General features: G+C 46.8%; 1 protein-coding gene across 2 annotated transcripts in view; it reads left to right on the top strand.

Moving 5' to 3' along the window:
• ADCY9 (adenylate cyclase 9) overlaps nucleotides 1–27,819 on the top strand; it is a 110,478-nt gene that overhangs the window by 44,639 nt on the left and 38,020 nt on the right. For both annotated transcript variants that reach the window (XM_061401028.1, XM_061401027.1), the window contains exon 3: nucleotides 22,861–23,051. In XM_061401028.1, coding sequence (XP_061257012.1) covers nucleotides 22,861–23,051 — 191 coding nt within the window. The remainder of the gene's footprint in view (nucleotides 1–22,860; nucleotides 23,052–27,819) is intronic.

Here is a 27,819-nt window from a genome sequence, read left to right as displayed (position 1 = left end):
TATAAATCCCCTGGTCTTTAACTGGAGAGAAATACTACCTTGATAAGGAGACTAGTAAAGAATCTTGGTTTAAGACTATGTACACTGATGACTTGCTTGGAATTTTTAGAGACTCTTATTTTCTTTCCAGCTCTGCTGGAGAGAGTGAAGTCCTAGATTTAAGTGAAAGGGCACTAGAACAGTTAACTTCAACCCTTTTCCATGAAGTATAGGCATCAAACATGGCCTTGGAAATAACCACTAGCGCTCTCCTTTAAAATTGATTCCTCCTGCACTGGTGGAAACATTGTTGGTTTCTCCCTTTGTATCATTAGTGCTTAAAATACACATGCACTGTGAACACACACAAGCAACAAAGTTGCCTGGCTGATACAATTTTGTCCTTATTTACAAAGCTAATATAAACAATGTAGCGATGCTCACACATGATTCCCCACAAAGTATATCTATTAACATAACCATGGGAAATACAGGAAAACCTGTGTGCTTTGGTTCAGGTTTTTGGCCACCTCAAGCGAAGAGTTGACTCATTGGAAAAACCCTGATGCTGGGAGGGATTGGGGGCAGGAGGAGAAGGGGACGACAGAGGATGAGATGGCTGGATGGCATCACCCACTCTATGGATGTGAGTTTGGGTAAACTCCAGGAGTTGGTGATGGACAGGGAGGCCTGGCGTGCTGCAATTCATGGGGTCGCAAAGAGTCGGACACGACTGAGCGACTGAACTGAAACCCTGCCGCTTACTACTAAGGTGACCTTGGACAGTTACCTAAAGCTTAGCCTCAGTTCATCATCAAATTGTTTGGCTCTTCCTTAAATAAAAGAGTACAAACTGCTTATTCTTTTTTTTTTTTAATTTATTTATTTGGCTGCACCAGGTCTTAGTTGCGGCACGTGGGATCTCTTTTTGGTTGTGGTATGTGGGATCTAGTTCCCTGACCAGGGACTGAACCTGGGCCCCCTGCATTGGGAACATGGAGTCTTAGCCACTGGACCCCTAGAGAAGTCCCCAAACTGCTTCTTCTTACTTAGGCTTTGATGTTTTCTCAGTAACCATTTTATTTTGGTTTTATTTCTGTTCTCAGCTTCCCCTCAAATATTGTCAAAGGGTCTAAAAGATGGAACTGGGCTCTTCAATTCAGGGCTCTGTTCAGAGTCACTTATAAAGATTTATAATTTGTATTTGTGCCCATAAATTAAGAAGATTGTATTAATTTATAGGAGTTTATTCTAACAAATGTTTATTGCGTGGTTGCTTCATGAACAATGCAGAGCCACCGCAGTGTCAGAGAATTTATAGTCGGTTAGGGCATCTGGGAGCCAGTCACTGGAATGCTGGGGAGAGGAGTGTTTGTCTGGGGAGAGACAGATTGTTCCTGGGGTGACAGAGACGGGATGGAGAGTTCACCTGCCTGGCTGAAGGGCTGGAGTGGCCTCAGATGAGGTCCTGGAAGATTGGTAGGACTTAGATGCCCGCTCAATCTAGGGATTGTATTTAAATATATTAAGGTTCGGAAGTGACACTCTGCGTGCTTCACACAGATCAGCCTTCTAACCTGGGATCTGTGACTAGCCAGAGACAAAGCTGACTTCCATGAAAAACAGCTGCATACCTCTGTTTCCAGGATTAAATGCAGTATGTTTGTTGACATTGAGCTGTGCTGTTGCTGGTGGCTACATTGTGAACAGTTTGATAACATAGGTTTATGAAAAGTCCAAGTCTCTAAAACAGGTCTTACTATCCAGGAGCCTTGTTTTAGATTTCCTTTTGTCTTGGACAAAAAAGCCTGCATCAGATTATTAATTTTATTAGTTTTATAAATCCTTTTTAAAAAGATTTAGTAAAAGGTGTTTTGTAGTTCAGATGATTCTAGTTAAACTGTCTTTTTTTTTTTTCCCCCCTTTAAGGGAGAAACTGAGGCCCGTAGAACCTCTGTGCCCTGCTTTAGGTCATACAGGTTTTTTAGCAACACTATTAATGTGCTCCTTCTTACAATGAGCAGAAGTTCTAAGGGAAGAATCAAAGACTCCAAATTATCAGAAGAGAATGAGATTTTGATTTTGTTCCATTGGTACATTCCTTTTCTTATGATACTTTGTCTGTATATAAAATTATAAAGTAATCTAAAAATAGTGGGGAGGAGTCCTATATTTTTTCCTTTTTCTTTTTAAAAATGAATTCAGGGACTTCCCCAGCCATCCGGTGGTGAAGACTCCAAGCTTCTAATACAGCAGTGTGGATTTGATCTCATTGGGGAACTAAGATCCATAAGCTGTGTGGTATGGCCAAAAAATAAAAATAAAATGAATTCAGATAAATAAAAACAAAAGGAAAATTTAAACTTATGAATCATCATTAGCTTTTCCTTTACACACCATTTGCTTTTTTTGGTACTTGCACAGCAGTAAAATGATAGACTATGAAGATGGAGTTTGCTAGTACTTTGTGACATCAGAGTTATATGCTGTTGCAGTCAAGTGTTCCTTGAGTCTGGCAATAATAATAATATCTAAAAATTTAGTTAAGAGTCTAGCCATTTAGAAGGAAAAAAATCTGGATAGAAACATAGAGAATGGTAAGTAGAGGCAGCTCCCTTATTGGTGAGAGTGAGGTCCTCATGGAGCCCTCTGTCCTTGGAGAAGTATGACGACACTGCTGGTCTTTAATGCTCTGTATGTGATTTTGCTCTCTGAGCCTTTATTTTCTGCCTTATCTTACGTGGTCTTTTCCATCCTGACATTCTGGATGGATATTTACCTCCAGCTTAAACCTGGCCCTCGTGGTTAAGTACTGCCCCTGCCAACACCCCCCACCCGTCTCTATTGGAGGCAGGATTATTTTACCTATCTCATCGGAAAATCAAATGAGGTAATGGAAATGAAAAGTACTACACAGGTATAGTTATTAAAGACAATTCAATCAGCAGGTGAAAGGCTTGTTTTAATACTTTAACCTGGAATCAATATCTTACACTCAGTAGACACTCCTTAAATGTTTGCTTAATTGAATGTCATTTTAACGAGCAGTTCCTTTTCAAGGAAGGAACCAGGAATCTGACAGCGCCCAGCAACTTCACCAGGCGTTTGTCTTCAAAGCAGAGATACCCAGAGCAGGAAAGTATCACCTTGTAACTTCCCTGCTCCTGCCAAAGAGGCTTTCTTGGTTAAGAAAGAATGAAAAAAGAAAGAAAGCCTCAGCAATGAGACAACAGACCACCGTAGTCTGAGCTAAGTGCACCGCCTAACGTCCTGAACCTAGATTCTCTTTGGAGGAGAGGGTGAGCGTGGTTTTGGCTGTAAGAGGGATGGCTGTGTTACCTCAGGTGGAAGCCCAATTTTACCATTGACTTCATTAATTGTGGTTAAAAAGAGGTGCACGCTGGCACTTCCCATGTGGTCCAGTGGTTAGCACTCTGCACACGTCCATTGCAGGGGGCACAGTTTCGATTCCTGGTCGGGAACTAACATCCTGAGTGCCACACAGTACACACACACACACAGTACACACACACACACACACACACACACACACAGAATGTGTGTATATGGATGCTAAGCCGACAGGTGGACTGTAGTGGACTCGTGTCAGCTTGGCTAAGTTGGATCTCTGCGTATGCTGCTTGGGCCACAAGAGGCAATCTGCACAAGCTCTGGAAGGAAGAGGTGAAGCAGCGGCCACACTGTACTCACATCCACAGTCAGTGCAGGGCCTGGAGCGTGTGGTCCTGACCTGCTGGCTGCCCTGGTCGGTGGGGCAGGAGGTCCTCTGACACCCAGGCATCTTTGGTTGGTCCTCCCATCCGCACTCGTGATAACCAACTTTTCTGTGTCTTCATCCACACTGTTGACCGAACAGTAACATGACTTTCTAATAGGCGAGCATCAGGGGCACAGCTCTCTGTACTCTTTCAGGCTGCAGACTGCAGATATCCTCGTGTGATAGTAGCGGAAACAAACGTTTCCTGAGTGCTTACTACGTGCCAGGCATTTTCCATACATTATTTTAATCCTCACAACTGTCCTGTAAGCCTGCAACCTTTATTGCTCCAGTTTTACAAATGAGTAAACTAGAGCAAGAGTGTTAAACAACAGGTGGTTTTGAGGTGGGAGACCTGGTACCTAAAGCCAGAGCCTGATGCTAGAACCCGCGTTCTCAGATTCCATAGTGGTGTGTGCCCCCCCAGAGCCCATTCCTTCACATAGGATGCTCTCGGCCGCATTCTCTGGGCGTGACGGTTTGGCCAGCTTTTTACCACATGCCTCCACTGCCTTTTTTCATGTGAAGATGGTCTTTGGTCAAAGCCTTGTGTGATATATGTACCCGGCATGAGCCTCAGCCCTCTGAGTGTATTTACTCTTGTAATTCTCAGAACAACCCAGTCAGGTAGGTGGTATTACGTCCTTTCAGATGAAGACACAGAGGCATGAGTAGCTTAAGTCATTTGCTTGAGACGCCACAGGCTGCACGTAGAGAGTTCTGAACCCAAGCGGCTTGGCGCTGGAGTCTGTGAGCTGAAATGGAACACAGGTACTGTCGTCACTTGTCGGAAGTGACTTCACCGAAAGGCTGTGGAGGGTTCCTCCATCTGTGTGTGGAGAGGGTTTATCCTCAACATGGAATCATGCGGGTTTAGCTTTGCAGTTAATTCCTCTCCTGACTAACTCGTTTGAAGTTAAATTCCAAGGCAGCTCTAAACAATAAACATTTTGTTTCTAGTTATCTTCATAGCACTGTCCGGAGAAGAGAATTAAGAACCAAAACCTATGGGAGCTTTAAATAGTTTTGCTAAGTTTTTATTTGCAATTTATGGGAAAATGACTTGCTGGGAAACAATTTTGTTTCATAATAAAAAAAAAAACCCACCATCTTGCAACACCTTTAATAAATCATCCTTCAGTGTAAGTTAGGTGTGTTTTCATAGCAACCAAATTGTGAGAACATTTGGCAGCAAAGAGGCAGTAATGCTATTATGATCGTGTAACCACGCCAGCAACTGCCACGCCAGATGCGGCTACGCGGTGAGGCCTGCAGAGTGTGGTGGCAGAGGCCGTGGAGCTGGAGCTGAGTGACTGAGCTGGTCTCTCTTCGTCCAGCTCGATTATAATTGCTTTTCTCACACTGCAGACACAGCTCTACTCTGCTCAGTCTCTTTGTTCTTTCGTAAAACCACAGCTTTGTGAAAATCATGAAACAACACAGCTACAGAAGACTGCATAAGATACACCTACGACCTGATTAAAGTGCCCACCCTATGTTTCTTGACCAAGTTAAAAAAGAGAGCTCTGCCACTGCCCATGTTTCCCCAACCTCTCTCGTCCTGCCAGAGATAACTATGGTGTTGCCCTCTCCCGGGGCCACTTCTTTTTTTGTGGTTTTCTTAACCAAGTGTGTGTGTGTGCTAAGTCGCTTCAGTTGTGTCCAGCTCTTTGTGACCGTATGCACTATAGCCCACCAGCCTCCTCTGTCCATGGGATTTCCCAGGCAAGAATAGCAGAATTCCAGAATTTCCCATTTTCTCTTCCAGGGGATTTTCCTCACCCAGGGATCGAACCCAGGTCTCTTACGTCTCCTGCATTGGCAGGTGGATTCTTTACCACTAAGGCCATCTGGGAAGCCCTTTCTTACCCAGAGTGCTTCCTTAAACACCTGGATTAGGTTGTTTGGTTTTGCCAGATTTTTGGTTCCCTTTTGCTTCCCCCCCCCCCCCAATTTTTATTTTGAAAAATTTCAGACCCACAGAGAAGTTGAAAGATTAGTGTGGTGAACACTAGTTTGCCCTTCTCCTGGATTCACCAACTCAACATTTTACCAAATTTGTTTTCTTTTGCTCTATAAATGTATGTATGTATATATTTATGCAAACACGTATATCTGTATGTCCTTTATATATGTGTATATACACACGCTCTTTATATGTATCTATGTGTGTATGTGTATATCTCCTCTTTATTCTTTCCTGAGCCACTGAACCATTGGAGAATAAGTTTCAGTCATTATGACCCTGCCCCCTTAAATTCCTTAGCATGTGTCTCCTAAGGACGAGGACTTTCTCCTGCATAGAAAGACTCATCACATCAAGAAGTGCTCCAGGCAGATGTGTTGTTCACTGTCAGTTGTCCCCAGTTGTCCTGTGGTAGCTTTCAGAGCTTTTCTTACTTCCATCCAGGGTCCAGTCAGGGATTGGACTGTTCGTTGCATTAGTTCCACATCTGTGTGGCCTCCTTTGACCCAGAACTATTTCCTAGCCTTTTTTGTCTCTAATGATATCGGCATTTTTGAAGATTTTGGATGCCTGTTTTTAAAAGCAAACTTCCACCTTGATGTATAATTTGCATAAATAAAAAATGCATGACTCGTAAGTGTACATTTGAAAAATTATCACAAAGTGGACCTGTCTCCACAACCAGCACCTGGAAGAGATGGAATGTACCAGCCCCCCTGAACCTCCCTTTGTGCGCCCCTCAGTACTGCTCACTCTTCCTTCTGCAGGGACCTCATCCTGACTTCTGGCTCCATCAACTGGTTTTGCCTGCGTTTGCATTTCATACAGACAGAATCTGCAGGATGTCCTCTTCTGGGGCTGCTCCGTCACTCCACATTATGCTTCCAGGGCTCATCCCTGTTGGACCATCCAGACGTTCATCGTGGTTGTTGTCTGTCCATCCTCACTGCTATGACGTGCTCTCTGGGTCTGCACTGCCATCTCTGTCTGTCCTGTTGATGGACGTGTGGATGGTCCATCCTGATTCCTGCTGAACTTCTGCAGACACGTCTGTGCTGTGTCCTGGAGACACTTGCATGCACTTCTTTTGGGTAAATAGTCATCCAGGAGTGGGAGTCTTGCGTCATAGAATATGAGTATCTTCAACTTTAATAGACAGTTGACACCCAACTGCTAATTTACTGAATTTTTTCCTCCCATTAGTAGCTCCTGTTGCCCCATGTCTTCACGGGCACTGTCAGTCTGTCTGGCTTTAGCCACTCTGGTTGGTGTGTGGAGTTTCTGTTGGTAGCTTTAATCTGTGATTCCCTGATTTGGTTCGTGTTTCCCTGGTTGAGTGCCTTTTCTTACGTCAGCCAGCCATCTGGTTTTGTTCTTTTGTCAAGTGTGTACTTGAGTAGCTTGCCCGTTTTCCATGGAGTGGTCTGGTTTTGTTTGGTTTGGTTTTCATATTGATTTTTAGAAGCTCTTTATATTCAGGCTACTTGTCCTTTGTCAGTGATATGTGAGACGAATGCTTTCTTCCACTATGGTCTTGCCTTTTACTATGAAATTGCCATTTTTAGAGATCACAGTGATCAAATTCTGGCAATTTCACGTAGTTCAATCTAGTATGAATTTAAAAAAAATATTTATTTGGCTGTGCTGGGTCTTAGTTGTGGCACACAAGATCTTTGTTGTAGTACTTGGGCTCAGTAGTTGAGGTGCACAGGCTCAGTGGCCCCGTGGCATTTGGGATTGTATTTTTCCACTACTAAAAATCGAAAGTATGTCTCCTGTATTGCAAGGTGGATTCCTTTTTTTTAATTAATTAATTTTTTAATTGAAGGATAATTGCTTTATAGAACGCAAGGTGGATTCTTAACCACAGGACCACCAGAGAAGTCCCAGCTCATGGTGTTAGTGTGCATTTCCTAAGCAGCTAATGATATTCAGTAGCTTTCCACGTGCATAGTTACCAGCCTAGAACACTGAGGGTGGCTGTAAAGGAGGCAAGAGATATCCACTCTGAGGTTAGCACTGTTCTTGAAAAGGCCGTCCTTGTCCCATGCTCTACAGTGTTGCTTTTGTCATAAATTGTGTCCGTATGTGTGAGTCTGTTTCTGAACACTTTGCCCTTTCATCTATCAATATTTGTCTGCCCCTGTGTTGATACTCTGCTTAACTGATGTAGCTTTTTAAGACCTGTTGGACTCCTGTAAAACGAGCCTTCCCCCTTGTTTTCCTTCAGGTCATGTTGTAGAAATGGAATCATCTAGTATATGATCTTCTGTAACTGTCTTCTTTCATTTAGCATAAGATTCAAGGTTCACCCATGGTGTAGCATGGATCAACACTCCATTCCTTTTTGTGGCTGAATATTTTATTATGTGTCTAGACCATGAGTTGATGGGCTTTTGGGTTGTTTCCACTTGGGGCTTTTATGAAGAATGCTGCTCTGATATTAGTACGCGAGTGTTTGTGTGGACATGTGTGTCATTTCTCTTGGGTTGATACCTAGGTGTGGAATCACTGGGAGCTCCAATATTTAGCATTTTGAAGAACTGCTGGCATGTTTTCCACAGCAGCTGCCCCATTTTAGTTTCCCACCAGCAGTGTATGAAGACTGCAGTTTCTCTTCATCCCTGCCAGCACTTGTTATTGCCTGTCTTTTAAATTATAGTCATCCTAATGAGTGTGACGTGATAGCTCATTGTGGTTCTGATTTGTGTTTTCCTGATGGCTAATGATGTTGAGCATCTTTTTACGTGCTTTACTGGTCATTTGTATATCTTCTTTGGAGAAATGTTTATTCAGACCCTTTGGCCTTTACAGAAAATAGATTATTTGTTGTTTCACCGTTGACTATGAGAGTCCTTTGCACACATCACCTCCGGTCATCCACAGCCCATCATACTAGTCTCCTCTCCAGTCATCTCTTACTCTACCTTCAAATAGGCTTCAGGTTGTCAGTTGGTGAATTAGCATGTCAACTCATCTGTTCACTCTTTCATTTCTGTATTTATTCATCAGGTACTTAAGCGCATCACCCGTGCCTTTCCCTTTGTTTGCCCTCGAGTGCTGTCCTGAAAGAGCCAGCCCCCGCTGCCGTTTGTCTGGCTGGTAGCACTGTCACCTTCGTGACTCCAGGTACCCATCCTTGAGAGCATGTATGCCAGCCTGAACCCGACATGACATCCTCACAGCCACAGCCAAACCTTGAGAGTCCTGCACCCACTCCCACTCCTTCCCGAAAAGCCTACAAAAGGTTATGTCTAGTTGGTTCTTCTTCCTTTTACAGAAGACGTTTGCCTCCTCCTGGTAATTCCCCAGCCCCTTCACTTGAGTTATGGGTTCTGTCTTCTCTCCCCTTTTCAGCAGCATTGCTCCTTGAGCTGCCTTCCTTTCCCCGCACCTTTAACCTCCCTACTCTCCTGGACCACCCCGTCAGCCAGAGCTTTCTCGAGTGCCTCCGCCCTGCACAGATCCCCGCCAGAACGCCACATCACCCCAGTTCTCTGCCACACGTCATGACCACACTTCTCTGAAGGATTGACATGTGCTTTCCCCACTCAGCCCACCTAGTCTAACCACTCAGGTGCATCCCTGCTTGGCATGCTGCTACCAGTCTCCATGCTGCCCACCCCAGGATGGCTTTTCATCACTCATCTCACACGCTGGTAAACTAATGCTCAAAATTCTCCAAGCCAGGCTTCAGCAATATGTGAACCGTGAACTTCCAGATGTTCAAGCTGGTTTTAGAAAAGGCAGAGGAACCAGAGATCAAATTGCCAACATCCACTGGATCATCGAAAAAGCAAGAGAGTTCCAGAAAAACATCTATTTCTGCTTTATTGGCTATGCCAAAGCCTTTGACTGTGTGGATCACAATAAACTGTGGGAAATTCTGAAAGAGATGGGAATACCAGACCACCTGACCTGCCTCTTGAGAAACCTATGTGCAGGTCAGGAAGCAACAGTTAGAACTGGACATGGAACAACAGTTCCAAATAGGTTCCAAATAGGAAAAGGAGTACGTCAAGGCTGTATATTGTCACCCTGCTTATTTAACTTATATGCAGAGTACATCATGAGAAACAGTGGGCTGGAAGAAGCACAAGCTGGAATCAAGATTGCCGGGAGAAATATCAATAACCTCAGATATGCAGATGATACCACCCTTATGGCAGAAAGTGAAGAGGAACTAAAAAGCCTCTTGATGAAAGTGAAAGAGGAGACTGAAAAAGTTGACTTAAAGCTCAGCATTCAGAAAACTAAGATTATGGCTTCTGGTCCCGTCACTTCATGGCAAATAGATGGGGAAACAGTGAAAACAGTGTCAGACTTTATTTTTTGGGGCTCCAAAATCACTGTTAATGGTGACTGCAGCCATGAAATTAAAAGACACTTACTCCTTGGAAGGAAAGTTATGACCAACCTAGATAGCATATTCAAAAGCAGAGATATTACTTTGCCAATAAAGGTCCATCTAGTCAAGGCTATGGTTTTTCCAGTGGTCGTGTATGGATGTGAGAGTTGGACTGTGAAGAAAGCTGAGCACCGAAGAATTGATGTTTTTGAACTGTGGTGTTGGAGAAGACTCTCGAGAGTCCCTTGGACTGCAAGGAGATCCAACCAATCCATTCTAAAGGAGATCAGTCCTGGGTGTTCTTTGGAAGGAATGATGCTAAAGCTGAAACTCCAATACTTTGGCCACCTCATTCGAAGAGTTGACTCATTGGAAAAGACTCTGATGCTGGGAGGGATTGGGGGCAGGAGGAAAAGGGGACGACAGAGGATGAGATGGCTGGATGGCATCGCCTACTCGATGGACGTGATTTTGAGTGAACTCCAGGAGTTGGTGATGGACAGGGAGGCCTGGCGTGCTGCAATTCATGGTGTCGCAAAGAGTCGGACACGACTGAGCGACTGAACTGAACTGAATTGAACTGACAGAGTGGCCTGTTCCTTTTTCTGGCTTGGCTTCCCTCAAGAATCCTGTTTGTCTGACTGTCTTCTTGGACTTCTTTGCTGGACTCCCTCCCCCACCACTTCTTGACTCAGAGGTCCTCAGGCTCCCTTCTTGGCCCCTCCTTTCTCGTCATCCTCTCCATGGGTGTAGCAGGGACATCCCATCTCTGGTCTGGATCTCCCCTCTGTTTGGGATGGTGTGACTGACTCCTTGACGTCCTCGCTGGGGGATTTCGCAAGCATCTTACAATTAAAGGGTCCAGAACTGAGCTTCTGATGTTACCCCTCAAACCCGTTGCCTGCCCTGGTTTTCCTCAGCCAATGAGTAAGGCGGAACATGGGGAGTCGGCCTTGTTCCCCTTCCTCACCCCCAGTCCAGCCTGTTGGTTCTGCCTGGAACTTGTTTCATGAATCTGCCTGTTTCCACCCAGCGGTGACCCCAGGCCGGGCCGCTCTGACCCTCCGCTTGGGTCATAGCAGCAACGTCAGGGTGAGCCGCTGCTGGCTCTCAATACCTTCCAGCCATTCACCCGTCCCAGCCAGCCAGGATCTGGGTAGGGTCTTGGAGCAGAAATCAGATCCAACATTGGTGACATTTCATTTGAATAAAGTCTGTAGTCCAGATAGCAATATTATACCAAAGTTGATTTCCTTTTCTTGATTATTGGTCTATATTTTTAAAAATTAATTTATTTTAATTGGATAATTACTTTATAACATTGTGATGGTTTTTGCCATACATCAACATGAACTGGCCATTGGTATACATGTGTCTCCCAATCCTGGACCCCCGTCCCACCTCCCTCCCCTTGTTCTATGTTTGACGTTGCACAAGAAGACAGTAACACCAGGACAGGAGGGGTTAGGAATAGAAGGGAGCTCCTGGTTCCTTTTGTAACTTTTCTGTATTGTCTAAAATTACTTCAAACTAAAAGTTTTAAAAAATTAAAATGAAAATAAAAACAGGGAAAATGGCTGTGTGCACCCACACTTAAAACTCTGCCAAGGTCTCCCCTGCGCTGACTCAGGCTGCGCCCGCAGGGTCCAGCCCTGCCCGCTGCTCCAGCCTCACCCAGGCCACACTCCCCCCTTACCCTGCTCGAGTGAGGAGCAGCTGATCGTTCATCCTTCGTTCCCCGTTCCAGGGGGTCAGGGACAGTGGTCTGTCCTGCACACAGTTTTGTCATCAGCGTTTGCCTGGCATATAGTGGGTGCTCAGATAGAATCAGTAGACAAGTGGCTTCTTGTTCCTGCTCAGAGCAAGTACAGGACTTTCAGTGCTTTGTTCTGTCCCCGCTTGATTTTCATGCCATGTAAATGAACCACTGCTGCAGGGGTGCGGTCAGCTGCTGCCGAGTTTGGATGCCGCGTGTGCCAGGCCTCCAGGCCGGTGCTGTCAGTCCTCAGAGGAGTAAGGGAGAGGCCATGTACGGTATTAAGAGCCTTTGTCGTGGGCCTTGCCTCATGCTTGGCAGATCTCAGGAGCTCATTATTTGCTGACGGAGTGAGGAGGATAAGTTCAGAATCTTTTCCTTTTAAAATTGCTGCAGATACGCATGTACATGCACACACACACACACACACTATATGTACAATGATGTAATAGATGCTTATGCAGCATTGTGGAATTTTTCAGTTTTTTTTAATATCCTTTCAGCTGGTTCTCTCTTGGCCGGGGGAGGTTTGGGAAGAGAACTGCAGGACTTCTGGCAGCTTGTGGGGCAGGGGCCCTGCTGTGGCCTGGCACCCGCTTTCCTGGACACCCCCTGCTGTGTCCCGAGGTGGCTTGATGCAAGGCCATGTGGTGGGAGATGGGCAGAAGTGTGGCTGACGATCTCGGTGGTGAAGGTTGCATATTGTCCATGAATTTAGTTTTATTCAGGAAGGTAAAGAGGGCACTGCAAAGGAAGTGTGTAGTAAAAATGGGCTAACACAGGGCCCCTGGGGTGGATCGGATTGAGAACCATCCGGTCTCTGGAAGGTGTCAGTATGGGTCCTCAGGGAACTTAAAGTATTTCAGAGGATCCAGTGGGAATGCTGTGCTTCATGATGATTCCAGACGAAGCTCAGCTTTATGCTGGGACCTGGGACTTGCCCTTGGCCTGGAGGTCCCTTCCCATGGTGCCTGGCAGAAGCTGTGCCTGACTATTGGTGACCCCAGAGTTTCTGGGCTGCGACGGGGGACCAGATATTGTCACCAGGTTTGCACCAGGAAGGCACACCATGCAGGGTCAGCCAGCTGCAGGGGTGAGTTTCTTGAACACTGTGGGCAGCTGCCTCGTGAGAGCAGAGGCAAGGGTGGGGTCCCCGGGGCTCCCCCCTCCCTCCTGTCACAGGTGATGTCACGGCCCCCTGTGACCCTTGATCCCTTGGACGCCAGTGGCCATTTGGACAGTAGGTGACAGGACGGAGGGGACCCGGGAGGACAAGAAAGAGGGGAGGTTGGCTGAGGTGACCAGAGTCAGTTTACCTGCCTCACAAGTTGCCTGGGGTTGCAGGGGCTGGTCAGCAACATGGCTCACGGGACGCCTTCTCCGGCCTGGCCTTGGCTGCTTGTATCAAACCCATTAGCAACATGGCCGCGTGCCTAATTCAACATTCAGGCCAGTGCAGTCAGAGAAGCCACCCCCCGCCGGGTGGTCATTTGATCAAGGGCGTGTTTTACTACATGTGTTGCTTTTAATGAGTGTGAAAGATCACTGAGCTCAGTGTTCATTTTACAAACTGCTTTTAGGAATCCTGAAGTCAATTTCCAAGCTCTCCTGTTTCCTTATTCTTGGAGATTGCCTACCATTTTGTTTGCTTTCAACGTCTGTCTATATACAGTATCTGTTTCTACCCTGCTCTTCCAGTGCCCTTGCTGCTCTTGGTGTGGAGGGTGATGTGCCCCTTGTCTTTGCTACGAAATGTCGTCTATAAAAAGTTCATACTGGTTTCACATTTAGTTTTCCTCTTTTCTCCAGCCATTTTTAAATCTTACCCCTCTTCTCTAGTTAATAAAGATAAGGAGTTTTCTGTTGTCACTTCACTCTGCTTCTCTACCAAGGAAGCATCTAGATCTTCACTGTTCGGTGTGGTAGCAGCAAGCCACATGTAGCTGTCTATAATTTATAACGAGAGAACATTAGAAATTTAGTTTTTCACTCGTGCAGCCACATTTTGAGTGCTTGGTGGCTTGTGACTGCCGAACCGATGGCTGTAGGACATTTCCTTCATCAAAGACAGTTCTCTTGGACTGCCAGGGCTACGTTCTTACCCCAGTGGTGCTCTTCCTGTATTATCTCATCAACCCCCTGAAAGCCTCTTCAGTTTTCCAGGACCTTTTTCTCCTGTTCCTCCCAGCCCAGCTGTGTGTGGCTCAAGAGTGGAAGGCACACGACCTAACTCTGTAGCAGTCCCAGGGGGTCTCTGAACCAGGGAAATGGAGTTGTCACCTCTCAGCCTCCTTAAGTCACAGTCTGAGGCACTCTGTGGTCCTCTCATTTCTCCAGTTTGTTTTTTTCTGTTTCAGTATGGTTTTGTGGTGCCTGGCTTGCCATCGGATTTCTTTGACTTTTTGGGGGCAAACTTTCTTCCATTCTTGAGCTCCTCTCCTGATTTTTTTTCTTTTAACTAGTTCCATTTTTTTCACAAGTTCCATTTCTGTCTTAAATGTATATTTATGATGCATTCTTTGAATCAGTGGCATTTTTGCATTCAGTATATCTTTATTGATTCATCATATTTCTCTTATTTTTAATAGAACACAGGATTTATCATTGGTGTTAGGTAATGTAATACTTGGAGGTTTTCTTTAATGAATAATGATGTATTTATCCAGTGGGACATTTCATAGTGTTGAAAATAAACGAATGTGGATCACTGTATGGATGACTCTCAAACATATTGCTGCACCAAAAAAAAAGCAACTTTTAGAAGAATACTTCTAAAATAATATCATTTAGGGGAAGGCAAAAAAAATATATTAACACTGAGTATTGTTAGCATTACATATGTACTTAGTGAAAACCTAAAGAAACACTTGGGGAGGAGCCCCTGACCTTGGCACTCAGGATGGTTCTGTGCTCTGCGGGGGAAGGAATTGGAGGGGAAAGGCCTACAGGGAACCTGGATGCTGCAGATGACCCTGTGCTCCTTGGGCTGGAGGGACTGCAAGTCTTCCGCCTGCTTTTTCTTACATGTTTCTATGTCTGAGAAATTTTGTCATAAATTCAACACCTCGTGCTTATTTAAAACATAAGTAAATAAGAAAAACCTAATATGGAGAGTGTTTTCCATAGTTCTGTTGCCCTGTGAATATTTTGGTACATTTCTGTGGGTTTTTCTTTCCTTAAATTTTTTCAGCTTTATAGAGGTATAATTGACAAATAAAATTGTAAGATATGTAAAGTATAAACTGTGATTTGATATATGAATATGTAGTGAAAGGATTTCCCGTCTAGTTAATTAGCGTGTTCATCATCTCGTGTATTTATCTTTTGTGTTTGTGTGTAAGATGTTCTAGTCACTTAGTAGATTTCAATTATATGATATGGTATTGTCAGCTGTTGTCACCACAGTTTATATTAGCTCCTCAAACTGTATTTCTGTGTTTTTAACATAGTGGTTTAGCTGTTAGTTTTGTGTTCGACTCATTGTGACTCCACAGACTGTAGCCCACCAGGCTCTCTCTGTTCTTGGGATTTCCCAGGCGGGAAACTGGAGTGGGTTGCCCTTTCCTTCTCCAGAGGATCTTCGCAACCCAGGGAATGAACCCGTGTCTCCTGCATTGGCAGGTGGATTCCTTACCACTGAGCTACCCAGAAAGCCCATTTTTTGGTGTTTTTGGGAATAACACACTTTTCTTTGTGACGCCAGCTGCTCTTCATGCCTCCTCTTGTCCAGGCACTCAGCTGTGGGGTTTGGGGCCAGCACCTCTACAGCGTAGGGACCTGCTTGCTGGAGTGTCTGCCCCTGCTCCCCAGGAAGTCTGAGCCCCTGGCCTTCTGCCCAGATCTGCCTCTCCTTTAGTAAAGCCCCACTCTCTGCCCTTAGACGAGGGGACTTGTCAAGGTTCACCCACCCTTCCTGGGCATGAGAGGCTGTTTCCTGCAGCACCAGGCCACATTTTTATGTAGGGCGCATCTCTGCGTGTCCATGCCCCCTGCATTGTCCCTTGACCTCTTCTCACAGGTGGGCACTTACTACTCCCTGCCTTGGTTTCACTTCCAGTTTGCCTCTGGGAGAGTCTACAGCATAGCTGTGATTTTCTCGAGGCAGGAATTATAGTGGGAGACTAGCATGGGAGAAGGAACCCCCAGCCGGTGACCCCCCACCCCGTGGAGGGGTGCTCTCTCGACTTCTCTTCTGTTGCCCAACAATACTTTTCAGGTTATCAAGAACAGACCACACAAACAGCTGAGAAAGATCTAAGAAAGGAAGACCACCTCTAGTGCTGAAGTGAAATTAGAGAAGCCGGAGATGTCCAAGACGATATTGCTTCCTGATCAGGAAGTAGAGATTGGGGTTTCCCAGTTCTGGGCTTGCGCAAGTCTGCCTCTGGCAAGAAAATGCCATCTGGGAAACCGTTTCTGGCGGCATTCCAGCTGGTATGCAAAACACTCATCGAAAGAGAGAAAACTTTGATGTGACCTGAAAACTGGTTGACTTGGAAAGTGAGGACACTCGCAGCAGGCTTGTGATTGTGCTGAAAGTGTGATCTGGGAGCCTGCCAGAGCCTGCATAAACATTCCCACGAAGGAACAGGTGGTGACGGCCCCACGCCATCGCTCCTAGGAAAGGCTAGTCAGGAGTGGGAAGAACTGCGGCATTTTGTTTTTGCATAAGATGAAATCTCCAGGTGAGGCAGGGTGAAGCTGTCAGCGTTGCCTTCCGTCCCAGCTGTAGACGCTCCCAGGAAATGTCTCAGTGGTGGCTCCCCTGCCTCTGCAGATGAAGGTCCTGGTGGGTGAGAGGGGAGCGGCAGTGCTGGGGAGCTGGCAGAGCCCCGCCATCTGCCATGGCATGGCGAGGCTGTGGCCCCGCTGCTCAGGCAGGCTTGCTGTGCAGCACGGTGAGCACTTGTCGTCTGGTGGGTGTTGCGTCAGTGACTTAGGAAGACAACCTGGGTGTCAGCCCAGCTCTTCTGGACTGGCCTGTAGCAATGAGTGTTGCAAATTTGCTGATTCTTGGAGATATCTCGTGAAGGTCAAACTTCTGTTGTGTTTTGTTTAATCTCTCCCAGACTTCTGAACTCTTGCCATGTTGAATTTTTAGTTCTTCAAGGCTGTTTAGCCTTATTTCTTATTTATATGTTTTCCCACCCTAGCTCTACTGTGTTATCTACTTCCAAGCCTTTCTTTGTAGTATTTTTCTTTCACCTGCTACAGCCCACTCCTTTACCTTGAGTTCCCAAGGACAGTGTATTTCTTACTGGCTTTTTTTTTTTTTCCATTTCTCCTTCAGATCTCAGGACTGTTGCATCTTAATGTTTGTGTAGGTTTTGTTTTTTAAAAAAGAAGCAGCCTTATTGAGGTGTAATTAGCATACTGTACAGTTCACACTTCCAAAATATACAGGGCAGTGGTTTTTAGAGTGTTCTCAGTTGTGCAACTGTCACCACCATCTAACTTTAGAATATGTTCATCATTTCCCCCAAAAGGAACCCTGGCTCATTAACAGTCGTTCCCCATCCCTCAACCCCCAGACCTCTGGCCACCACTAGGCTACTTTCTATGGCTTTGCCTTGTCTGGACACTTCACATCAGTGGGACTATGTCAGACGCGGCCTTTTGTGTCTGGCTTCTTTTGCTTAGTGTCCTATCACTTTATTTCCATTTCAATATAGTCCCCTTTTGGGGTTTTATTTTTCAATTATTTAGCTTATTCCCAGATCTTAAATTAAATCTCTGTTGATCTATTTTCTAGAACCTGTCTTCCATCGTCTGTGTTCTGTGTGCAAATCTGCAACTCTTAAAATTAATTTTTAAACTATTAGTTTAACTATTAAGTTAAAATCTTAGAATTAGCTAGTATTTCTCAGGTCTCCAGGGGGAAGAGTACAGTCTGTGTCTCCTGTAACTGCCACAGACGTGACCCGACATGCTCGCCTATGTCTGATGGCCACTCAGGGTCACCGTTAGGTGAATAACAGTTTATTAGTTGTCAGTTCGTCTTAGTTCCTGACACCTTTCCTTCTAGCTGTCTTGTTTCGTAGTCTCTTCTGCTTGTTAAATTCTGTCATGTGTAGTGTTCCAGAATAGTTATCATAGACCCTTACTTTCCTTTTGTTTTCTAGCTGTAAATATGCCTTTTGTCACTGGTGAACCTCCTGCCAGCACAGACTTGACTTCATGTGATTCTCTCTTCTTCTTGGTGGTCTCTGTCCTCCCCCTCACCGCCAGCCTCCCGTCCTCCCGTTTAACTCTTCGTGAGCATTACTGCATGCCCTTCCTCGGTCTACTCTGACTTCCTCTTGAGTGTTCCTGGAGCTGCCCTGAGGGGAAGCACTGACTCCTTTAATCCTCACATCAGCTCTGTGAAGTGGGTCATCTAGGTGACTTGTATTTCCATTTTAGGTCATGGTTTTCATCTGCACTGTTGCGAACACTGGAGCAGTCCTTTTTCTTATCCATTTCTTTCAACACTCAGCCCAGGTCCCTGCCCTCAGTAGGTTACTCAATAAATATTTTGTTTGCTGGGTAAGTGAATGTGAGAATGAGCCAATGAATGAAAGAGATGGTTAGTACCTGGCAGACTGTTTCCATAAACAGCCAAATGCTGTCTTTCAAAGAAGTCATTTTGTAGCTTTTGAAGACCCTAATTCGGGAGCTTCTTAGAGGTGGAGGGAGTAGGTCTTTGAAGGTGGTTATACTGGCCTCTCCCTGCGATGGTTTCCAGCATTGAGCAGGGTAGCACTTCCTCTTGCTAAGTAGGAAAGTTCAGAAGACAGCTCATGGGAACATGGTCACCAGATGATTGCCCGGTCACTCACCTTTGGCCGTTACATGTACCCATTCCTGCAAAAAAAAATGGAGGCTGGCACAGGGGGTGCCAGCCGCAGGAGCAGGTATGGGGCAAGTGTGTGCACATGTGTGTTCTTATAAGAGTTTGCGGGTTGGGCTAAACGTGTAGTCAGGATCAAGCCACGTAGGCACAGTGCCCATCACTTCACTTTTTAAGAAGAGGGTAAGTTTCACCCATAGCCATTTGCTATCTTGAGAACTTGTGATTTATTGTCAAGTGTTGCGACAATCAAGATGAATCACCTCCTTGCAATTAATTAATTGTTTCATGTAGGAGTAGAGATGGCTTAGGCCCATCCACAATGTTTTGATGTTAACAAGATGGAAAATACTTTTTTTTTCCCCCACCAAAACTTTTGGTCTTCTTAAGCAGAAGCAATAGATAGTTATGAAATATCTATAATTTTGTAGGCCCTGATTATTTGGTAGATTAAGGTTGAACACTTTTAATCTTTATTTTCTGTGTTGACTGACTGCATTTTAGTTTAAATAATGTTTGTGCTACTTAAATAATGTTCGTGCTACTTTGTCATCACAGACCTAGTTAGGAGGAAAAAATTGTTACAAAGTGAAGTGAGTTTTTAGACTGGTTGTGAATTAGCCCAAACCAATGGCCTCCCCTTACATTTATTGTTTTAAGCTCCCAGGCATCTGCTGTGTCATGCCTCTAACTCCCAAGGTCATGCCTCCAGGCATTCTTTCCTTCCTGATTAGTCTCCTCTTTTCTTTTGGGTTGACGCTCATGTCCTTGGTTCTTGGGTTGGGATATCGCCCTCCAGAGCAGAAGTCCTGCAGAAAAAGACCGAAACAAAGAGGCCAGAATCATCTTTCTTTTCCAAAATGAACTTTGGCACTCACTCAAAATACACTCAGCTCACGAAAACTAGACATGAGTTGTGTGCAAGGCTTAGGTTTTCTCCTCAAAGAATTGATGCTATAGTTAAGGTTGTTGACCACGTCAGCCTCTTGAGCACGTGCAGCCACAGATGGCACTTCTGCCTGTCGGAAGCTCCGGGTACCTTCTCTAGCTGCTGTGAAATTAAGCCAATGGAAGGCAGCCATGCTGGTGAGGTTCAAAGTCAATTACCAGGAAAGAATATAGGAAATCTTATTAATTGTTCTCCTGTTTACACTGTACATAAGAAACAATTCAGCTGCCTTATTTTGACCTTCTGCTCAAAGAGAGCCGTCCTAACGAACTTGGACCCCTGGTTCTCTCTGTGTGGTTACTCATTAAATCCTTATGTCTTATGACCTCTCCTGACTGAAGACTTTAAAGGGGCTGCAGCCCAGTCACCTGGCCCAAGTACCTTCCCTGGGATAGTTCACATCAGGCCTGGCTGTATCACACTGTTGCCACTCCAGTTTCAGCAGAAGGTTACACTTTAAATTTGAACTTTTCATATTGAAGCATAAATTGAAAGTTGCCTAACTTGGTCACTGATTTGGTCACACATCCGTGTGTCTGTCCTTTGGAATACTAGCACTGCTGTGTTACTAATACAGGTTGTTCACTAGGGCCTCCCCAGAGGAAAATTCAAGTTAGGAGCAAATTCGGAGCAGTTATTGATTTAACAGTCCTCCAAATGCTTTTGTAGACAGAAGGAGCGTAAAAAAAGACTCCCAGCGATAAGCAGGCCAAATACCCTGGTTGATAATAGTAGCTAATGTTACTGACTTTTTGCCGTGTGCCAGGCGCTGCTGTGAAGCCGCACGTGTGCTAATCATTTAATCCTCGAGTCAGCCCTGTGGGGTGAGTCCTGTTCTCAGCAGGACACAGAGTCATGAAGAGTCTCACTCCATCACACATCTTGGAGGGACGGAGCCTGAAGCCCTGGGCTCCCCCGCCCTTGGAAGCCACATGCCCTCACCCGTCACACCTGCCAGCCCTGAATCCTTGCCCGCTGCCCCACGCTTTTGGGAGCCAATTTCTGCCCCCGCCGTTGTCTCCCACCTCCCTTGTCCCAAGTCCCTCCACACCCACTTGTGGCCAGTGTTCCCAGGGCTCCCTGGTTTTTCTTCAGCCTCCTGCCCGCTTCTTCCACCTTCTCCCCATGGCCCCAGCATGAAGGTTCCTGGAGTGGGCCTGCCCAAAGCAGGGCATGGACTCCAATGCCTCTGTGACCACCCCTCTCTCCAACATGTCCTCTGTTCCAGCCACGCGACACTCAGCCTCCACCCCCAACTCTGCCCGCCAAACACTCCCTTTCTGGAGGCCACTTCCCCAGTTTTTCTGTCGACACCCATGGCCTGACCACGGCTGCCCCAGCCCCTGGTCCTGGCGGCTCTCATGGGGCTGGCCTCTCTTTATCGTGTCTTCCTCAGCGTGGAGGAGACATCACCCAGGAGGCCTCCCTGAACCACTGAGTCTTTGCAGGGTGCACCCCGTCCCGTGCCTCCTGGGCCTGGACCCGCTGCTGAGGTCCCCCTGCAGGAGCCGCCCTGTGTGGGGAGGGCCATGGCCACTGTGTTCACACTTGTCCCTCCCAGCGCGATCACAGTGCATCGTAAACAGAGGCTCCTGATACACGTTTGCTCGGTGAGTGGCAGCTCGGTAGCCACAATTCAGAGCAAGAACAGCAACAAGCCTCAGGGGTGTCTCCCCCAAGGCAGGCGTCAGAGCTTGTGCTGTAGAGCTGGCACCGTGCCCTGCATCCCCAGGCAGAGGTATTCTAGTTAACGCTCCCTCTCTAGTTTATGTGCAGTCAGTCAGGACTGTGGCTAATCCTATACATATTGGGGATGTATATTTTTTTTGGAAAAAGTACATGGAAGTTCAGGACCTCAGGTTAAGAGTGAGCATTTAACACTCTCCTTGGAGTCAGTCAGTATCTAAAATTATTTATCTCAGTCTTTGGATTCCCACCTCTGAGTTGGCTGCACTCCTGGGTGTCTTTAGGTGTCCTTGACAGATTCTCAGAATAGTTGACTTAAAAACATACGTGAAACAAAAAGTACACCATACAGTATTTTACAAGGAGGGAGAGAGAGAAAGACAGGTGAAGTGGCAAGATGGTTTAACTATAAAATGGTTAAGGATTATTGAGGAAGTAGTCCCAGGATCATTTGATTAATTTTAGAGTATTTATTAAATATGAATTGATTGCGAGAAACTATGGATTCAGAAGTGTAGACACTGGCCACCTCTTGATTGAGTCTCTCCATGATGGCTTTTCCTTACCGCCTTCTGCTGCAGCTTAAACTCTTTAAGATGGGCACCCTGCTTTGTTCTGATTTTACTCTGTGTACAGCATACACCAGGCCTAAAATAAATATTTATTGACTAAATCACACTGTCACTCCCTTTCATAAATTCACAGTCTGGGTCAAATTCCAGTAAGGACTAACAATGGATTTCTTTCAGTCAGGCTTGCTTCTTTTGCAGAAAGCCCTTGGGTTCCATCTTGAAAAGCTGTTCCTTGTTACCTTCCCAGCACATAGTCCTGCACACCCAGAGCAGGGCCTACCACCCGTCACAGCGGCTTCCCGGGGGAGTGTATACTGCTACCACAGCCTTTAGTGGGCATTGTAAAGTTGTAGGCTAAGTGTCCACTTAACCAGCTTTTTCTGTTTGTTTTAAATGAGGATTTGGTGAGAATAAAATTCACATAGACGGCAGCTTGACATATGCTGATGTTCCTGCCATGAATGTCTGGATCCCGTAGAAACTTGATGAATGTGAATCGAGGGGGTGCTGAGTTCTCCGAAGGCGCACATCCTGGTCTCCCCCTTCAGGGTGGTTGGCAGTCCCTGACGTAGGTAGCGCGGTCTGTAATGACCTTCACGTCTAGAGTGGCCAATGTGAAGAGCAACAATACAGATAGAAACAAACTCCAGAAGTGTAGAGGGTCCACCATCAGTGGGCTCTGTCCCTGGCAGAAAGAGGCCACGAGACCCTTCCAAGGAGGGACTTTTAACCCCCATTTCAGGCCCAGAATGTGACACGAGCTGCCACCACTCAGAGGAAACACAGCTGGAAGACACGGCGTGTCCTGGAGGCGGGTGTTCTCCGTGAGGCTGTGCGTCTCTGGGAAGCTCATGGGTGCAGTAGTAAAAATATGACCTTATCTCATTTTCACTTTACTCTCAACTTTCCAGGAGAGTGTCCCGCGTAGAGAGCAAGACGGAGCTGCGTTTCGACCACCGCTGGTGTCACCTGTGCTGACTGTAATTTTTATCCATAGGTTTGAAGACATACCTGATAGCGGGTCAGAGAGCGAAGGAGTCTCACTGCAGCTGTTCAGAGGCCTTACTTTCTGGCTTTGAGGTCCTTGACGGCTCGCGGGTGTCCTCAGGCCCTAGGGGACAGGGGACAGCGTCGCCAGGGAGTGTCAGTGACTTGGCGCAGACTGTCAAAACCTTTGATAACCTTAAGGTTAGTTTTTTTTTTTTTCCTACTTCTAAAACATGATATTAATTCTGCAGTAGAACATGTGAAATAATAAGCATCCTTCAGGTCTGTGGCAGAGACTTGGAATGCCCTTTCATTTTTTTTTTTAACATTTTAAAATTTAGTATAAGGTTAGCAGCATTTTGCATTTTTAATATCTTTGCTTTTATGATATTTTATGCACCCCCATTTTCTTTTTACACATAGACTTGCTTCTAACTTGAATTACTATTTTCTTTCTCTATGAGCTACGATGTCTTGGGGGGATTTCTGAAAGCTCATGAAACATGATGATAGTCAAGGTGATTCTCTCAGTGTCTTACTTTGAGGCCTAGTTCATATCTTATTTCAGAGACCACTTTCTCAAGTACTCATACGTCTCCTGAAATCCCGTGTTTTATATAATTATTTTAAGTTTTGTTGGTGTGGGTAAAGCCCGTGCTGTATAGCTCACTGGAAGAGTGCAGGCATGCCAAGAACATTCTAGTAGTTCATCAGTGGGACAGAGACAGCCTGGTGGTTGAATGGCTGCACACATTCCTGTCCTAACAAACCACCAAGGAATTAACACAATGGGCCCGGAGCCTGCAAAATCACTCTAATGTGTGAGTCGTTCCTCGGACTGATACCTTTTGTTTATTTTTACAGTTTACATATTTGCTGTTTCTTTCTTTCTTTCTTTTTTTTTAAAGAGACGGTTAAAACCTTTTCACTTCGCTGTTTTGTGCTCTCAAATAACACTGTGATGTGTGGTCAGGACGATGGTCTGCCGGTGTGGCCGTGACCCAGCCCGTTCCTGCGTGTCCTCGTCCATTAACACAGTTGAAAGCTAGCGGTCTCGGTGTTTCATGGTGTGGCACTTGGCTGCAGTGTCCAGCTTGCTTCACTGTGTTGGACTCTGTGGTGCCTCTCCTCCAGGTGCTGTGTGTGGCTCCCGTGTTCAGGTTCGTGGACCGCACGCGCATCGTTTTCATCGTGTGCTTTGCTTCCTTGTGCGGGGTTTCTCAGTCTTGACACCGCTGGTGTCAGCTTCAGGCTCGACTCCGTCGACACTCTGGGTGGAGAACTCTTTGGACGGGGGCGCCCTGTGCGCTGTGTGAGGCTAAGCAGCCTCCCTGGCCTCCCCCTACTGGATGCTGGGAGCAGCCCCTCCTCGCAGGGTGGCAGCCCCGGCCTCTAGGCCTAGCCCCGCATCACCTAGCAGGAGGGGAAAGGTGCAGTCACTCCTGCTGAGGAGGGGTGTTAGCCCCCCTCCTCCCCGACGCTCTCTGGTGGGTGTGTCACAGTGGGTGTGGCAGAGATTTCCGCAATGCCTGCACTCGTTGGAGCCAGCTCCTTTGCCTGGGCGGCTGTCTTCCAGGAGTCAGAGAGAGGAACCCCCTTCCCACGCTACCCTGCAGCTCAGAGGCCAGCACCGAGCACAGGCCAGGCCGGGAAGAGCAGGGAGGGGACTGAAACGTGGCTTCCAAGCCTGGCCTTCTTACCGGAGGACAAAGCGTTTCCTCAGGCTTCCAACTGGGCTGTAGCCAAGTAGAGAAACAGCTCAAGCCAGAAGTAGACGCTTCGTTGCATTTGTGTGCCACTTAAGATGATGTGCGCGCGTATGTGTGTGAGGCGGGGCCCTCAGCGCACCACATGCCTGCAGCGTTGGTGACAGCGGTTCTGCACTCAGTTGCCTTTCGAAGGTGTTTCCTCCTCCCGACAACATTTCTTATTCTAGTTATAAATCTACTTATGTACTTACGTATTTTGGGTCTGGTTAGGCAAAAGCAATTTAGCATACTCTGTTGCCATGTGTAAGTTTTCCAGATAATCTTGTGATCCCTGAAGGGTCTCTGTGCCCCTTCCCGGAGGGGACGATGAGAGCATATGAAGTGCCCTCTCAAATTAGTTTTGGGAGGAGAACAGGACATCCCCATCCTGAGACGAGGACACCCTGAAGGTAGCATTCCTAGATTCACAGAGTGGAAGGAGCAGGAGGAGACAGGAGGCCTGGTCTGCATGCCAGGATTTGCCACTCAGGGTCCCTCCTCACAGCCCTGCTCTGGGCCCTGGTTTCTGGGCGTCAGCAGGGCAAGGGCATGTGACTGAGAGTCATACCTTCCGGGGACCTGAGTGAGTCCCTGTGAACTGTCATCCTAGACTTGAAAGGCAGAAAGCTGAGGTCTGCTGTAAAGAATACGTTGATTATGATCTGGCAGGCAAGGTCTCCCCTCCAGCAGGGGTTTGTGAACGAGGCACAAGTGCATGAGCACTCACTGGGCCCAGGCCTCTGGGAGGATTCCTCCTGTGAGCCGGCAGTGCCTCACGTGGGTCCCTGGCCTGTCGCTGGTGTCATCCGCACTACTGTGAGCTTTTGTAATTTGCTGGGTCATAGACAAGTTCCTCCCTGTCCTTTCCCAGGATCTGCAGACTCTCTCTGTCAACAGGCTTCTTTCCCTTGGTTGCTGCTGCCATCAAGAGTTGGCTCCCGTGGGCATTTCTATCTCCCTATATCTCCCGACCCCTGCCCAACATGGGAAACCCTGCCCAGCTTAAGGGGCCTGTCAGAGAGAGGGTTTCCCCAAGTAGGTTCCCTCGAGCAGTAGTTTCTCAGGATGGCATAGGTGTCAAGTATGGAAAAAGTGTTCTGCAGTCAAGTCAGTGTGGGTTAAGTGACACTGAAGGTGTCTCTTTGCTCTAGGCCTGCTCAGAGCTTTAGCACAGTAACGTGCATGGGTAGGTCTCCAGAGAGCGAAATGGTATGCCGAGTTCTCTGGCCTCTTCACCACAGATTTCTTCTTTCAAGCTGCACCTTTTGGCAGCCTGCTTGTCTAGTGGAAGGAGTTCTATAACCAAGCCCAAGGACCCTGTGTCTGCAGCAGAGTCAGGGTTTATCTGCAGGTGCCAAGCAATGCGGTGGGGGACGAGCCTCAGACCACTCCCGCTTGGTCTTTGAGTTGAAGAGGAAGACTAGCGAAGCTGGAGTTAGTCTTCATGCTGTGGCATTTCTTAACTGTGGTTTCAGGAGTCAGGATGGCTCTGGCTCATGATTCTCTGGCCTGGGGTCCCTGCTGGCCTATGGCTGGGGTCTGTGGCTCATCTTGCCCTGGAAAAAGCAACCTGGCGGTGACGCCGACAGCAGCAACGCAACGCGCTGATGATGCTGTCGGCAACACCGTCTTAGTCTCCTGACGCTGGCTGAGGCGTGTTCAGTTAGCCCAGCGTCGAGGTCAGAGGGCACAGGAAAGGGAGTAAGATTTTGGATAGAGAGATTGATCATAAACTCAGCAGGGGAACTCGGTGTTAGAGTGACTCAGCTGCAGTTTCAAGGAAGAACCAAGGACTTAGAGGAAAGGGGTTGCATAAACTCTCGGGGAGTGAATCCACACGTCTGGTCCTGTCACGCCTCTCTCCTGTGATGCGCTTGCTTCCTTGTCCCCCAGACTCCCCTCTTGCTGTCGCCCTGCAGCCCCCTTAGTCTCCCGTGATTCCTCCAGCTAGCAAGGCCACCTCCCTGTCTCTGAAGTCTAGCTCAGTTAGTCTGTACCACTTGGTTATAACACACGCAACCTGAAATGTATGCTTTCATTTCTTATGCACCTTCCTGTGAGCTCTTTGCACGCAGGACCCGTGTGTTACATAACTTCAGTTTCTCCTGAGTGCCTAGCACGGTGCCTAGCATGAAGTAGATAAGTACAGCTTCCTTTTGGCTTTTTTAACTTTTTGATGATGCACAGAGACCTGTAACTCTGCAGAGCTAGACTGAGGGCTGCACTGGAAGCCTGGGCAGAATTGAACAGAACCAAGGCAAATGCCTGCAGAGCTCTTGTTTTCTGCTCCTGTCACTCATACCCCATGTGTCTGTAAGTTATCAGCCAGTTCACAGCTAGAGAATCGCCACCTGATATTTCATAAAATAGTCTGAGTACGGTGATGACCTGCTAAGAAACAGTAGTGGTGTCAGAGGTCAGGGGCTTCGGCCCTGAGGTTTTAGGTCAGAGGGAACCCTTCACACCCAGTGTGACTGGCTTGAGTGACTGGCTGTGAGTGATGCTGCTCAGGAAGGTTCTGGCATCCCATATTGTCCCTTCCCCACAATAGAGCGCTGGCACTCACCCACTGAGCCCCATGAGCTGTGAGAACATCTTATGTCGCCTCTGAAAGGCCTCCCCAGGAGGCACCTGCTTGGCTGATCTTGCATTTGCCTCAGTCCCTTATTCAGAACCCAGGGCGTGTTCTCATGGGGCCTTTTTCCCTGTTTGCAGTTGGTAATGAGGCTAGTGGTGTGGATTTGCCCACGTAGGGGCGATTCAGAGAGGACCTGTTCCAGCTCATAAGGGTTATATTATACTTATATGGCTCTCGTGGTAAAGAATCTGTCTGCCTTTGCAGGAGAGGCAAGAGATGTGGGTTCAATCCCTGGGTCAGGAAGATCCCTGGAGGAGACCATGGCAACCCAATCCAGTATACTTGCCTGGAGAATCCCATGGACAGAAGAGCCTGGCGGGCTATGGTCCACAGGGTCGCACAGTCAGACATGACTGAATCGACTTAGCATGCACACACACACCTGGGACCACCCTGCTGTTTCAGTTGCTGTGGCTTTTTAAATGACTCTAAGAAAATGATCGCCTCTTTTATCTCCTTGTTATTTATATGTGAAATCATTATGAATAGGCTCAATCCGACGTGAGGGCCTTTTATTTCATTGTATCAATAGATGGAAAAAGTAATAGACTTCTCTTTATCTGTGTGTGTAGTTTGTGCCTGA

This window comes from Bos javanicus, chromosome 25, assembly GCF_032452875.1.
Source record: "Bos javanicus breed banteng chromosome 25, ARS-OSU_banteng_1.0, whole genome shotgun sequence".
Classification (NCBI taxonomy): Eukaryota; Metazoa; Chordata; class Mammalia; order Artiodactyla; family Bovidae; genus Bos; species Bos javanicus.
The sequence above is the reverse complement of the archived record's forward strand: the minus strand, read 5'-3'. Positions and strand labels throughout refer to the sequence as shown.